Here is a 14,971-nt window from a genome sequence, read left to right on the forward strand (position 1 = left end):
CCAAGTAGGAAATCTACAAGACCTTTTAATGCTTTACTGGTAGAGACGACACAAACAGATACAATTCTGTCTCCCTGCAGCCACCACTAGGGGGAGCTTCCTGCTGTGTTATCATTGAGCTCAATGTATAAATTGTATTCCGTAAACTACTGGGCTCCCTCTAGTGGTGGCTGCAGGTAATGAGAATTTTAGCATTTTACCGTATCTTTCTGCAGCAGATTTGGAGCTTTGTAGGAGAAAAAATGGAGCTTAAACCACTATAATAAAATATTACAAACAAATTCAGAACTTAAAAGGTTTTAAAAACAACAGGGTGTTTAAGGGAGGACATTAACTACAGGCGGGAGGGAGGAGAGGGCTACCTCAATTATATTTGGGCACATGAAGAATGATATTTCTGAATGTCCTGACCTCACTAGTAAGCTGTGACATTGCATCTTATGCATACCATCATCCATTGATCTCCAGCCTGCAGCTATCAGGACATGTTGGGAGTTGTAGTTTCACATCAGATGTCATGGGAACAATTCCTAATTAATCTCTGGAAAACCCAATAATATTCCTAAGTGATTATACAGTATACAGGTAGCTGATGAAGACATACAGAAAAAGATTGGTCTCCTCTAATGGAAAACACAAGAAATAGTACACACACACAATATATATATATCTCTTCTCACTTATGCCTCCAAATTGCTGGAGCAACACGTCCATCTTGAACTGTCCTCCCACTTCTCCTCCTGCTCCCTCTTTGATCGGTTACAATCAGGCTTCCGTTCCCATCACTCAACTGAAACTGCCCTAACTAAAGTCACCAATGACCTACTAACTGCCAGGAGCAAGCGACACTACTCTGTCCTCCTTCTCCTGGACTTGTCTTCTGCCTTTGACACTGTAGACCACTCCCTTTTGCTACAAATCCTCTCATCTCTTGGCATCACAGACTTGGCCCTTTCCTGGATCTCGTCATATCTGACAGACCGAACATTCAGTGTCTCCCTCCCCCACACCACCTCCTCACTTCGCCCCTTGTCAGTCGGTGTTCCTCAAGGCTCTGTTCTAGGACCCCTACTCTTCTCCATCTACACTTTCGGCCTGGGACAGCTCATAGAATCCCACGGTATGCAGTACCATCTCTACACCGATGACACGCAGATCTACCTATCTGGACCTGACATCACCTCCTTACTTACCAAAATCCCGCACTGTCTGTCTGCTATTTCAGCCTTCTTTTCTGCTCGCTTTCTACAACTGAACATGGACAAAACAGAATTCATCATCTTTCCCCCATCTCACTCTACCCCTCCACCAGACCTATCCATCAATGTCAATGGCTGCTCACTATCCCCAGTCCCACAAGCCCGGTGCCTCGGGGTGATCCTCGACTCTGCCCTCTCTTTCAAGCCACATATCCAAGCCCTTGCCTCCTCCTGTCGTCTCAAACTCAAAAATATTTCCCGGATCCGTGCTTTCCTGACCGCAACACCGCAAAATCGCTAGTGCATGCCCTTATAATCTCCCGCCTCGACTACTGCAACCTCCTGCTCTCTGGCCTCCCCTCTAGCACTCGGGCACCACTCCAATCCATCCTACACTCTGCTGCCCGACTAATCCACCTGTCCCCCCGCTATTCCCCAGCCTCTCCCCTGTGTCAAGCCCTTCACTGGCTTCCTATCGCCCAGAGACTCCAGTTCAAAACCCTCACACTGACATACAAAGCCATCCACAACCTGTCTCCTCCATACATCTGTGACATGGTCTCCCGGTACCTACCTACACGCAACCTCCGATCCTCACAAGATCTCCTTCTCTACTCCCCTCTTATCTCCTCTTCCCATAACCGCATACAAGATTTCTCCCGTGCTTCCCCCATACTCTGGAACTCTCTACCCCAACACATCAGACTCGCGCCTACCATAGAAACCTTCAAAAAGAACCTGAAGACTCATCTCTTCCGACAAGCCTACAGCCTGCAGTGATCCTCAACCTACTGAACAGCCGCACAGCCAGCTCTTCCCTCTCCTAGTGTATCCTCACCCACCCCCTGCAGACTGTGAGCCCTCGCGGGCAGGGTCCTCCCTCCTTATGTACTCGTGTGCCTTGTTATCTGCTCATGTTTAATGTATTTGTCTATATCTGCCCCGTATTCACATGTAAAGCGCCATGGAATAAATGGCGCTATAAAAATGCATAATAATAATAATAATATATATATACACACACACACACATACACATTTGCAGCAATATGTATTGCTGCAAATGTGTGTGTGCATAAATATATAATCACAGCACATTGCTTTCAGGTCTGCAGGACCATCAGATATATATATATATATATATATATATATATATATATATATATATATATATATATATATATATATATATATATATTATATTATATACACATACACATTTGCAGCAATATGTATGTGCATATATATATTTGCAGCACATTGCTTTCCGGTCTGCAGGACCATCAGAGATATATACATATACCGTATATATTTTTATATATATATATATATATATATATATATATATATATATATATATATTAGTCCTGGATATAGCATATAGCAGACCCAGCCTGCTCACGTTACGCATGGTTTAAAGGGAATCTTCCATCACATTCATGATGTCCAGATTCGGTGCAGGATGAATCAGAACCTGGCCGCACTATTGCATAGAAAATATAATTGGAAGAACCGTCTGGAGACCTGTCGGATCTTCAAAGTATACGTCCTCTGAAACAAACCTTGGCTGCAATCATCCAGCCAGGATCCGATTCAAGCTGTCCGCGGTTTAGTAAGCATGAACCCAATTGACGGGTTCCCTATAAGTAACCGACGTGTAATGCTCTATTTGCCCAGTAGAGGCCACTGCAGAGAAAATGTGCAGCCAGCTGCAGCGATCAAAGATCCAGACTCTCAGCGATCGCCCCGGGCAGCTTCATTTCTAAAAGGGGTTGTCATGAGAAGACGGTCAGCATAGACAGTAATAACATATAACAGTGATACCTGTGCAGCTATTGTACTAAAACAAAAAAAAAACACCAATAAATATAATAAATACAATATTACATGTGCAACAAACGACTGTTAAAGCGACACGTAAGTAAAACACAACAAAAAGGCATGACGTCCATAAGAACCAGAAGATAAAGTTACATGATCGAGCACTTACTGCTGATAATTAGCGGAGCCATGATAGACAGCTATAGAATTCATTTGTTTTAATTAAAAAAAAAAAAAAAAGACCCTCATCCACCAAAAAGTGACCTCTTTTTCCAGGAAGGTTTTTCTGCATATATACATAAAATATATTATTATAGCTTCAGAACTATTTTGTTTAAAAATTACAGAATTTACTAAATTAGTATATTACATTATTTCCTTTCAAGTTAGGGACCGCCGACCACCAAGAGATCAGAAAACTAAAAAGATGGGTCCTTCAGTGCAGACAGGACCCCGGATCTCAGCACCCTGGACTAATACCTGACAAAGCTAACGAGATACGAAAGACCTTCTGTGCTATACAAACATAAAGCAAGAAAAAAATCCCTCGTAGACGATCCAATGTCATTGTACACATCGAGGGGAAGAGGGGCGAGCAGGATCAGGACTGGCGCAGTCATGAACCAAAATGGTGTTCCCTCAGACGTAGGGCGAAACCCCCGAGAGAATCATTTTTGGCACGGGGGAGGTTCTGCAGGTTCTAATGATCCAGAAGTGAGATTTGGATCGTGGAACACGCAAGAACTGATTCCTATGGCCACACAAAAGCAAATAGTGAAGTCGCATCTGCAGAGGAATTACTCTTGTGCCAGGAGAGTAATAAACCTCGGCTGCACATGTGCTGACCCTGAAGGTAACTCCGGACTGGCGCATGCGCAGGCCAAAATTGATTACTCTGCCCACACAAGGGCAAACACCGGTGTAGAGCCAAAAACTGGCACGTGCGCTGAGCAGTCATGAGTGATCGTCCTCCGATAAGGTGTTATCTGAGCATGCTCGGAGGCTCCAATATCAAGTGACCACAAGTATGTGATTTGCATACTCCCGGCCACATAACGACTAGACTGTCCCGCCTCACTCATTACTCTTGCATTGAGCAAGGCTGTGCATGTCTAGTTAGCATGTGACCGCATGTATGCAAATCGAATACTTGCAAGTTTGTGAGCCCGCTGCCGGAGAATCCTCACAGAGTGACTGCAGACTTGTAGCCTAAGGTCGTACAACCCCTTTAACTGAGCTGGAAAGTGCAGCAGACTATACTTTCCCACACAAGGGGACATTGCAACAAATTTTTCTTCGGGTCCCTTTGGTGGGCGACTTCCTGGGCATCCATCCCGACTATGGCCCATGTTTTGTGCATACGCCCGACAGTGGGCACAAGCGTAGAGTGGACCCAGCCTTAGAAACCCCGGATGTGCCCTGTGGACACGGTGCATGAGGACTTTACACTACTTTTAGCAAGGTTTGCGGCTCTACAAGTGACTGACTTAACTTTTGCAAACTTTTTTTCAGGTCACGAGTGGTAGAGGAAGTGGTTAATAACGGTAAATGCAAAGTTATATATCACATATTCCCGTGAAACAGTTGCCAGAAACGATAAAACTAATCGGCACCAGGGGTATCATACAGTACAGCCACATGGCACTCCACGTCAGGCCTGGGGTGTAGGTGCGCCCCGCTGCCAGTGTGCAGAGGAATCCACAGTGGTGGCAAATTACAGGAGCATGTAGTGCGAGGGTTGGGTGGTAGAACATGAATCTCGGACTTTTGGGGCCCGATTCGTCCAAATGAGCATTTTACCAGTCCTGACGATGCACCTAACTCAGGGGAACGCGGCGTTCCTTTTACCCTTTCCAATATTTCAAAGCCCCGATCCCACTGTAATGCAGAGGATGATTGCATACAGATGTATGTACAGTGTTATGTATCTCTCTCTCTATATATATATATCCATATACATGTGCAAAGTATCAACATCGTTGCATTTACCAAGCTAGTTTTAGTCATTTACTAGTGATGAGCGAACGTGAGCGGATAAGGTGTTATCTGAGCATGCTGGAGTGTCTCCGGCGTGCTGAAAAATATGTTCAAGTCCCGGCGCCTCGCGGCTGTTCGACAGGTGCAACACATGCAGGGATTGTTTAATTTTTAGACGTGCAGCCGCAGGGACGCAAACATATTTTTCGAGCGCTGTTAGCACCCGAGCATGCTGAGATAACACCTCATCCAAGCACGTTCGCTCATCACTATTTACTGTGATTCTTATAGTCCAGTGTAACGTCTATAATACATTTTATATTCAGAATTTATCTACAATGACCCCTATATAGACACAATGACGTCACCCTCAGCCGCACCACCAGTCATAGAGGGGCGTCAAGGCATACTATCCTACATATTGTAGCGTTAGTGCATCCCATAAAACCACAGAGCGCAGCCTGGGAAATGTGCCGAAAATGGACATTTTTACAATAAAAGCTTAAGAGAAACAGATATTTTAGGGGTCAGCCGTGTAAGAATTACTTTAATGAGCGGCCACATTACCACTGGTGGATAAGATTGTAAAAGGGGTATTCTCCCATTTCTACAGGGCAAATGTCTAACAGACGTGAGCCGCACCCTGGGGTCCTGCACCGTTGTGCACAATGGGAGTCATCCGGCCCCCAATCCGATAGAACTCCCATAGTAGAGAATGGAGGGAGCCTTGCGCATGCGCCGTCACCTCTCCTATCATTCTCCTCCTGTAGGTTTAAGGGGGCCCCAAATGGGTGCAAGACCCTGCATTTATCAGTCATTTATAGCATATCCCTTGGGCAGGCTGGGAATATCCCTTTAACTGCGCACAATACCGACCTAGTGTCAAAATATAAATGATGCATTTGCATTCTAAACATCAAAACCTTTAATGCTCGGATACTTTTAGAAAAAAAACACTTTGCAAATAGTCTTGATCAAAATAATAATAATAATTAAAAAAAAAAACTTCAACCGTTTGGGGTTCACAGCTCCTACACAGACCTATGTGTCGATAAACCTAAAACGAGTAGCAAACAGAAAAAAATGGAGAAAAGTAAAACACAGCTGCAGGTTCTGTTTTTACACTGTGACGATATAGATACATAAATTAGCATAGGAGCTGTGTACACTAAACGGTAGTTTTAAAAAAAAAATTATTATTTATCAAGACTGTTTGCACAGTTTTTTTTTTTTTTTAAAGAATTGATGCAATAGAAGTGTCTATAACAATGGAGGCAGGTTTCAATGCAGCATTTACAAAAAAAAAAGGCATTTAGGAGCCACCACTAGAGGGAGCTAACTGCACGATATGTGAACATAAGACACTACAAAGTGCTCCCCCTAGCGGTGGCTGCAGGCAGCTACAGGGCAGGAGACTAACGGTATAAAATAACACTTTTCTTCAATGCTCTCCAAATGGTGATTAAAGGGTTAATGGGGAAGGGGATTGGTGAGTTTTCAATATAATTTTCAGGAGGAATAATGGAAGGGTGGCACAATGCCAAAATAATAGAAAAAAAAATCAATAAAAATAATTAAAAAAAATAAATCCAAAATAGTTATTTGATAGACGGCGGAGCAGAGAGGTTACTGATATGACTTTATAATAAACGCTGTCAGCGATTACTGCAGTTTTATTTTTTAATGGTGCTGATAATAGTCAGTTCATCATAGAGTCATAGAGGACGGCATTGGTGCGGTCTGGGGAGTCAGACCAGTGGTTTTTCAGCAGGAAGAAGTTTTGCAGGGTTCCATCCCTTTGACACTGCTCGGAGGTTTCTACTACCTTGAACACGTTACTCAATCTGACGAAGAGCGGATCGATACCCGGTTTTATGGGAAAATATTTAGCATAGATTATAATTTATTGATCAAAATTTGTTTATTCTACGCATAGGTGGTGTTAATTGGCGATTGACACTGAGGAGGACCGCCCACTGGACTCCTGAGCTTAAAAAGGGCAGGGCTTTAGATAAATAAATGACAAGTTATACTGAATCTTTTCCCATAAACCCATATATCTATCTGCTCAGTTCTTCCTGCTCTACAACATGCTATCGACTGGACTGCAACCAGTGGGTGCTGTTGTCCAAGATGACTGATCAGAACAGAAGTCTCTATGCGGTGCCAAAGGGGTTCAATTACTCTCTAGTGCCTTGGAAGTCATCCCCGACTTCACCAATGTGACCTTCTTACTTGCACCTGTGTTGGATCACAAGACCATGTTAATTGATTTTCTTCCTTCTGACTTCACAAGCGGAGCACCACAATCGTCGTCAGACATTTCTCCTCTGGCGGGGGGCCACTATTCCTGCCATCAAGACGACCAGGAGGGATCCGTCCTGTGCAACTGAGAACTACACCGCCGAGACTGTTCCTATAAACCGGTCTTTGTTTAGATGTATTAGCCTATAGAAAACCGGGCAAAAATATTAAAGGGGCCCCCTCAAGGAGACCACAACCGGGGCTATTGGGTCAAGGAACCCCAGCGTACGTCCCTTGTTGGAGCAAGATGTTGGATGATCCTTGGATTCTTCTTCGCTCTTTTCCTATGTAACGTGATTAAACTGTAGACTAACATAGTCCATAGGGCCCATTAGGAGTCACAGGAGCTGTCCCTAAGGCCTGGTCTATATGTAGCTAATAGTTAATTTCTTAGCAGTCATAATGGCTTCTGATTATACCTAGTAGACATGTCCAGGAGATACAGTATACGATCCTCAGGGGCGGGATAAAGCCATGGGGGCGGGATAAAGCCATGGGATACCCCCCTGAGATGCCACCTGTATAGCTATGTCAGATCTTCTTCAGATGTAACAAACGTTCCAATCCTTGGATTCTTCTTTGTACTTTTCCTACGTAAAGGGAGTCAACTAAAGACTAACATAGCCCATAGGGCCGGGGCATGGACCCGATCTGAACTGGGCCCCTTAGGAGCCACAGGAGCTGTCTCCAAGACCTGGTCTATAAGCAGCTAATAGTTAATTTCTTAGCAGTCATAATGGCTTCTGATTATACCCAGTAGTCATGTCCAGGAGATACAGTATAAGATCCTCAGGGGCGGGATAAAGCCATGGGGATACACCCCTGAGATGCCATCTGTATAGCTATATCAGATCTTCTTCAGATGTAACAAACGTTCCAATCCTTGGATTCTTCTTCGTACTTTTCCTACGTAAAGGGAGTCAACTAAAGACTAACACAGCCCATAGGGCCGGGGCATGGACCCGATCTGAACGGGGCCCCTTAGGAGCCACAGGAGCTGTCTCCAAGACCTGGTCTATAAGCAGCTAATAGTTAATTTCTTAGCAGTCATAATGGCTTCTGATTATACCCAGTAGTCATGTCCAGGAGATACAGTATAAGATCCTCAGGGGCGGGATGAGGCCATGGGGGCGGGATGAGGCCATGGGGGCGGGATGAGGCCGTGGGGATACACCCCTGAGATGCCATCTGTATAGCTATGTCAGATCTTCTTCAGACGTAGCAGACGTTCCAATCCCAGGTCCACAGTGAAAAGTCCGATCCTATTTACAGAGCGCCTGGTTGCACAGGGCACAGACAAATACAGTTTCTCTTTGTGCATCCGGAGCTGAAATTAAAGTGCATCATATATTATTAACAGTAAGAGACACAAAGACACTTCCTGCTGACATATCTGTAAGTAATATTGTTTACATTTTTTACAAATTTTTGGTATTTTTTATTTGCGTATTATTCTTATTTAAAATTCTACAACTCTCTAATGTAGTTTGTGTCCAATTATTGCATTTATATTTTTTTTTTTTAGCAAATTTTTGGTACTTTTTTTTTCTTAATCTTTTTTAAATTTAAGTCTTTTTTTACATCTGTTTTTACATGTTTGTCATTGTGGACGTGGTTTTTGTTTTCCAGCTGACGTTTTATTGAAAAGTCGCAAATTTTTTGGGGGAAATATGCAAATTTACTCCAATCTAAACCTCTGGAGTGATATTTTACGTACACCTGAAATTTTTGAGCAAATTTTGCAACATTTTAGCAAAAATTTTTAATATTTAAAAAAAAAAAAAAAAAAAGGCAGAAATCTTCAATGAATACCACAAGGCAAAAAAAATGAAAAGTGAATAAAAAAAATAAAAAAAATGTAAAAAATTAAAAATAAAAAAAATGTAAAAAATTAAAAAATGTAAAAAAATTAAAAAGGTAACCACTGAGGACTCTCAATTCTAAATATTTAAAAAAATAAATAAAGAAAACACGCAATAAGATGAAACGAGCCCTTTGTGTTTCAATTTGTCCCAATTGAAAAGTAACAATACACAAAGTTGAAAAAAAAAAAATAGATTTATCCAACAGTGAGAACGACTGATACATTTCTTGCATTTTCTGTGTCTTGATTCATCGTACTGCAACTTTTTTTTAACCTCTTTTCTTATTTTGTCTTGTGGATTTTGTTGACATTTTTTAAGCCAAATTTTTCAAAACGGAGCAAAATCTTGACTTTTGCATAAAATTAAAAAAATGCTCTTTTTTGTCTTTAAGCTAATCTGATAAGAAAATATATATTTTTTTAATTTGAAAACTTTTAATTTAGTATATGATATCGACAAAGAAAACCACTTTGCAAAAAAGGGATTTTACATGATTTGAAAAACATGACTGCATACTGCCAAACACAGCGCCGCCCCTGTCCTCAGGTTGTGTTTGTATTGCAACCCATAGAGTCGAGCTATACTTCCAACTTCTAGAAGTTTGCTCTTCTAATCCTGTAAACCTCCTTTAATAGCAGCAAGGCAGGGATGCCCCAAAATCCAAGGTCATGCGACCCCAGATCCACAGCATTGGAAGTGTCTTTTCCCCACTGTGGCCACCGCAGGAGTCTATGGACCTTTCTGGTGGCGCAGCATCGCCAGCGCGAGTGAACGTCACACAACCCACAAGCCAGGACTCTACGCTCTTAGGACTTACCTGTGGCCCCCATCAATGATTTAGGGACTTTGTAAGAGCAGCATCGTGAACAGAAGCCGTTCCCGCAGTTACTGCAGTTTCTCTGCAAATCAAAATCAGATGCTAGTTATATATCAACATTAGTTATATTCTTGTACATAGGGGGAGTATTATAGTAGTTATATTCTTGCACATAGGAGCAGTATTATAGTAGTTATATTCTTGTACATAGGAGCAGTATTATAGTAGTTATATTCTTGTACATAGGGGCAGTATTATAGTAGTTATATTCTTGCACATAGGGGCAGTATTATAGTAGTTATATTCTTGTACATAGGAGCCAGTATTATAGTAGTTATATTCTTGTACATAGGGGCAATATTATAGTAGTTATATTCTTGTACATAGGGGCAGTATTATAGTAGTTATATTCTTGCACATAGTGGCAGTATTATAGTAGTTATATTCTTGCACATAGGGGCAGTATTATAGTAGTTATATTCTTGCACATAGGGGCGGTATTATAGTAGTTATATTCTTGTACATAGGGGCAGTACTATAGTAGTTATATTCTTGTACGTAGAGGACAGTATTATAGTAGTTATATTCTTGCACATAGTGACAGTATTATAGTAGTTATATTCTTGCACATAGGGGCAGTATTATAGTAGTTATATTCTTGCACATAGGGGCGGTATTATAGTAGTTATATTCTTGTACATAGGGGCAGTATTATAGTAGTTATATTCTTGTACATAGGGGCAGTATTATAGTAGTTATATTCTTGCACATAGTGGCAGTATTATAGTAGTTATATTCTTGCACATAGGGGCAGTATTATAGTAGTTATATTCTTGCACATAGGGGCGGTATTATAGTAGTTATATTCTTGCACATAGGAGCAGTATTATAGTAGTTATATTCTTGTACGTAGAGGACAGTATTATAGTAGTTATATTCTTGTACATAGGGGCAATATTATAGTAGTTATATTCTTGTACATAGGGGCAGTATTATAGTAGTTATATTCTTGCACATAGTGGCAGTATTATAGTAGTTATATTCTTGCACATAGGGGCAGTATTATAGTAGTTATATTCTTGCACATAGGGGCGGTATTATAGTAGTTATATTCTTGTACATAGGGGCAGTATTATAGTAGTTATATTCTTGCACATAGGGGCAGTATTATAGTAGTTATATTCTTGCACATAGGGGCAGTATTATAGTAGTTATATTCTTGTACATAGGGGCAGTATTATAGTAGTTATATTCTTGTACATAGGGGCAGTATTATAGTAGTTATATTCTTGCACATAGGGGCAGTATTATAGTAGTTATATTCTTGTACATAGGGGCAGTATTATAGTAGTTATATTCTTGTACATAGGAGCAGTATTATAGTAGTTATATTCTTGTACATAGGAGCAGTATTATAGTAGTTATATTCTTGTACATAGGGGCAGTATTATAGTAGTTATATTCTTGTACATAGGAGCAGTATTATAGTAGTTATATTCTTGTACGTAGAGGACAGTATTATAGTAGTTATATTCTTGTACATAGGGGCAATATTATAGTAGTTATATTCTTGTACATGGGGGAAGTATTATAGTAGTTATATTCTTGCACATAGTGGCAGTATTATAGTAGTTATATTCTTGTACATAGGGGCAATATTATAGTAGTTATATTCTTGTACATAGGGGCAGTATTATAGTAGTTATATTCTTGTACATAGGGGCAATATTATAGTAGTTATATTCTTGTACATAGGGGCAGTATTATAGTAGTTATATTCTTGCACATAGTGGCAGTATTATAGTAGTTATATTCTTGTACATAGGGGCAATATTATAGTAGTTATATTCTTGTACATAGGGGCAGTATTATAGTAGTTATATTCTTGCACATAGTGGCAGTATTATAGTAGTTATATTCTTGTACATAGGGGCAGTATTATAGTAGTTATATTCTTGTAAATAGGGGCAGCATTATAGTAGTTATATTCTTGTACATAGGGGCAGTATTATAGTAGTTATATTCTTGCACATAGTGGCAGTATTATAGTAGTTATATTCTTGTACATAGGGGCAGTATTATAGTAGTTATATTCTTGCACATAGTGGCAGTATTATAGTAGTTATATTCTTGTACATAGGGACAGTATTATAGTAGTTATATTCTTGTACATAGGAGCAGTATTATAGTAGTTATATTCTTGTACATAGGAGCAGTATTATAGTAGTTATATTTTTGTACATAGGAGGTAGTATAGTAGTTATATTCTTAGGTATAGCCAGCAGTGTTGGAGTAGATAGATCGTTGCACACTGGGAAAAATAGTAAATATTAAAACATAAAAATGAAAATAAATCCCCTTAATATTTTCAGGTAATTAATGAGACATACCCTCTTTTTCAGTACTGAAAATGTTGCGTTGCATCCATTACATGTACCTGCAAAATAGAAAACAAAAATAGAAACCGTAAGTGTAGAGATACAGAAGTGGTAATGAATAGTGCTGAGCGTGCTTGATGTTTGCATCGGGTGCTCGGGTACGTACCTGACATACACGGACAATACCCCAATGTTTTGCGGCCGTGTAACAGCAGTGAAACACGCGGGCGCGGGGACGCGAACATTTCACAAGAGCAGCCACAATACTGGGGACGGGTGTAACGCGCACCCTCGCTCATCACTAGTAATGAATGTTGGAAATGACTCTCCGGCATCAGGATGTAGTCTACGGTCCTTCATATAGTATACCGCTATACACGTGATGTAGACGGGGTCCTGGCTCCTCGAGCTTCATCCACCCTCATCACAGACAACCACATTAAGAGTCTGAGCATGTCACAGTCGTCATGTTTTTACCGCGCAGTTTTGTCACAAAACCTGAACGATTTCCTAGTGACTGAGAATCCTGAAGTCTCATGCACACACTGATTTTTTTTTTTTTCCTTGCAGATTTGCAGCAAATTAAAATCTGCATAATGTCAATTCTTGTAATGTTTATGCAGCAGATGTCAACCTTACTGACGAGTGGGGGAAAATCTAAAAAAAAAATTGCAGATAAAAAAACGCAACAAAAATGCACTTTTTTTTTAATGCAGAATCAGGATTTGCAGCAGAATTTCGGACCCTGTGCGCAGACCCTAAGGCCACGTTCACACATTACGTTTTTGTAGTTGGATTTTTTAATGCAATTTAAAAGCTGCTTTTCACAGTACGAGCAAAGCTATAAGATTTCTGAAATCTCATGCACATGCATGTTCTGGTTTTCCATTGACTGAATTGGAAAACTGCTGAGTTTACTTAAAACTGCAACATGTCACTTCTTTCAGAGTTTTTGCAGTATGTTTTCACCCAAAGAAAGCAACATGAAAGTTAAAAAGTGCTGTAAAAAACGCAACGGCATTTTTCGTAGCGTTTTTTGGTGAATAAAACTAATGTTCTTAAACTCGTACTGTAGACAAAGCACGCATGTAAACAGCATCGAAAATACTTCTCAAAGGCTGTGAAAAGTGACATGACAGTGTGAGGAGGCTTAAAAGCCGTGCAATGCTCCTCTTTGAAATTAAATATGCAATTTGCCTCTTCAGAGAGGACCAGAACTCTATAGCGCCACCTACTGGAAGTAGCGATCCTAAAAGTCACTATCAACTCTTTAATGAGCCTTGCCACGAGGCTTAGGATAAAAGCCAAATCAAAATCTCATCTTTGGCATGCAATCCTTCTCACTACGGCATACCAGGTCTGGCATGTCACCCTCCATAAAGAAAAACATTACCCACTAGACCCCAGTCAGAAGTCTCACATACATCAAAATGAGATCTCACACTTTGCACTGATGAGGGACAACTCCCCGAAACACCATATCTGCAAATTGAGATTCTGGTTTGGCTTTTATACAAGTCATGTTGCAAGGCTCGTTAACGTATGTGCACACGTTGCGGATTTGCCTGCGGATTTTTTCACACTGAATCTGCATCTCTTGGCAGAAAACGCAGGTAAAAATCTGCACGTTTTTGATGCATTTTTTGTGCGGATTTGATGCGTTTTTGTATGCATTTTTGAAAGCTAAATAAAGATCTATTATTGAACACAAAAAAAAAGATTTGTGATGTAATTTCTTGTACAACCTCCTCTTTTACATTTGTCCAACCCACAATCCATTACACACAGATAGATCTATAGATAATATCTATCGATCTATGTATAGATCTATTTATCTATAGATCTATCTCATTCCTATCTATCTATCTCATTCCTATCTATCTATCTATCTATCTATCTAGAAAAAAAGAGAATTAGAGCAGCACAAAGAAAAAGTCTGGGTTCAGAGCCCCCCAGGCAAATACCAAACCTCAATTATAAAAAAAAGAAAAATTGGAGGCAGCACATCAGGAGATGTCACTGCTCTATAGGGCCTCCAGTGACACAATGACAGAAGACAATGGCTCCTGCAGTGCATCACTGAAGAGGTTACTTTAGTTCATTGTCTCACTTTATGGCAATGCTGGGTGGGAATTTTCCCACGCAGCAGTGCCGCGAGTGAGAGTATGGACTTTACTGTACTCACAGCGGCGGAGGGATACAGTGAGGAAGGATACCTTCCGTCATTGTATCCCGGAGCCCCTGGAGAGCGGTTGCATCAGCTGATGTGGCTGCTCTCCACGGGAGATAGTCGTGGGACACTCGTATCTCCCGTGGATACGAGAGATAGTCGTGGGACACTCGTATTAATTGGATTACGTCGGACACAGGGAGTATATTGTTGGTTTATTTTTTTTTATTTTTTTTGAGGTGAGCAAGGTCTTCGGGGATTAGGTGTAGATGGTGAGTATGAAATATATATGTACTGTATGTGTTTCTTTTTTTACATTCAACACATTAGCCGGATGATGGGACTACTACTGTCCCATCATTGGCTAATGTGTCAATCACTGTCACTGTAGCAGGCATAGCTGGATGGGACTTGCAGTCCCATCGGACTATGCCTACACAC

The 14,971-nt window shown here is 40.7% G+C and overlaps 1 protein-coding gene across 3 annotated transcripts in view; it reads right to left on the reverse strand.

Moving 5' to 3' along the window:
* Positions 1 to 6,717: 6,717 nt before the first annotated feature.
* Positions 6,718 to 14,971, reverse strand: part of ZFYVE27 (zinc finger FYVE-type containing 27) — a 103,956-nt gene continuing 95,702 nt past the window's right edge. For all 3 annotated transcript variants that reach the window (XM_069754023.1, XM_069754021.1, XM_069754022.1), the window contains 3 exons: positions 12,373 to 12,419; positions 9,983 to 10,064; positions 6,718 to 8,627 (listed from right to left, as the gene is read on the reverse strand). In XM_069754023.1, the coding sequence (XP_069610124.1) occupies positions 8,563 to 8,627; positions 9,983 to 10,064; positions 12,373 to 12,419 (194 nt within the window). In that variant the 3' untranslated portion in view covers positions 6,718 to 8,562. The remainder of the gene's footprint in view (positions 8,628 to 9,982; positions 10,065 to 12,372; positions 12,420 to 14,971) is intronic.

This window comes from Ranitomeya imitator, chromosome 2 (genome assembly GCF_032444005.1).
Source record: "Ranitomeya imitator isolate aRanImi1 chromosome 2, aRanImi1.pri, whole genome shotgun sequence".
Taxonomy (NCBI): domain Eukaryota; kingdom Metazoa; phylum Chordata; class Amphibia; order Anura; family Dendrobatidae; genus Ranitomeya; species Ranitomeya imitator.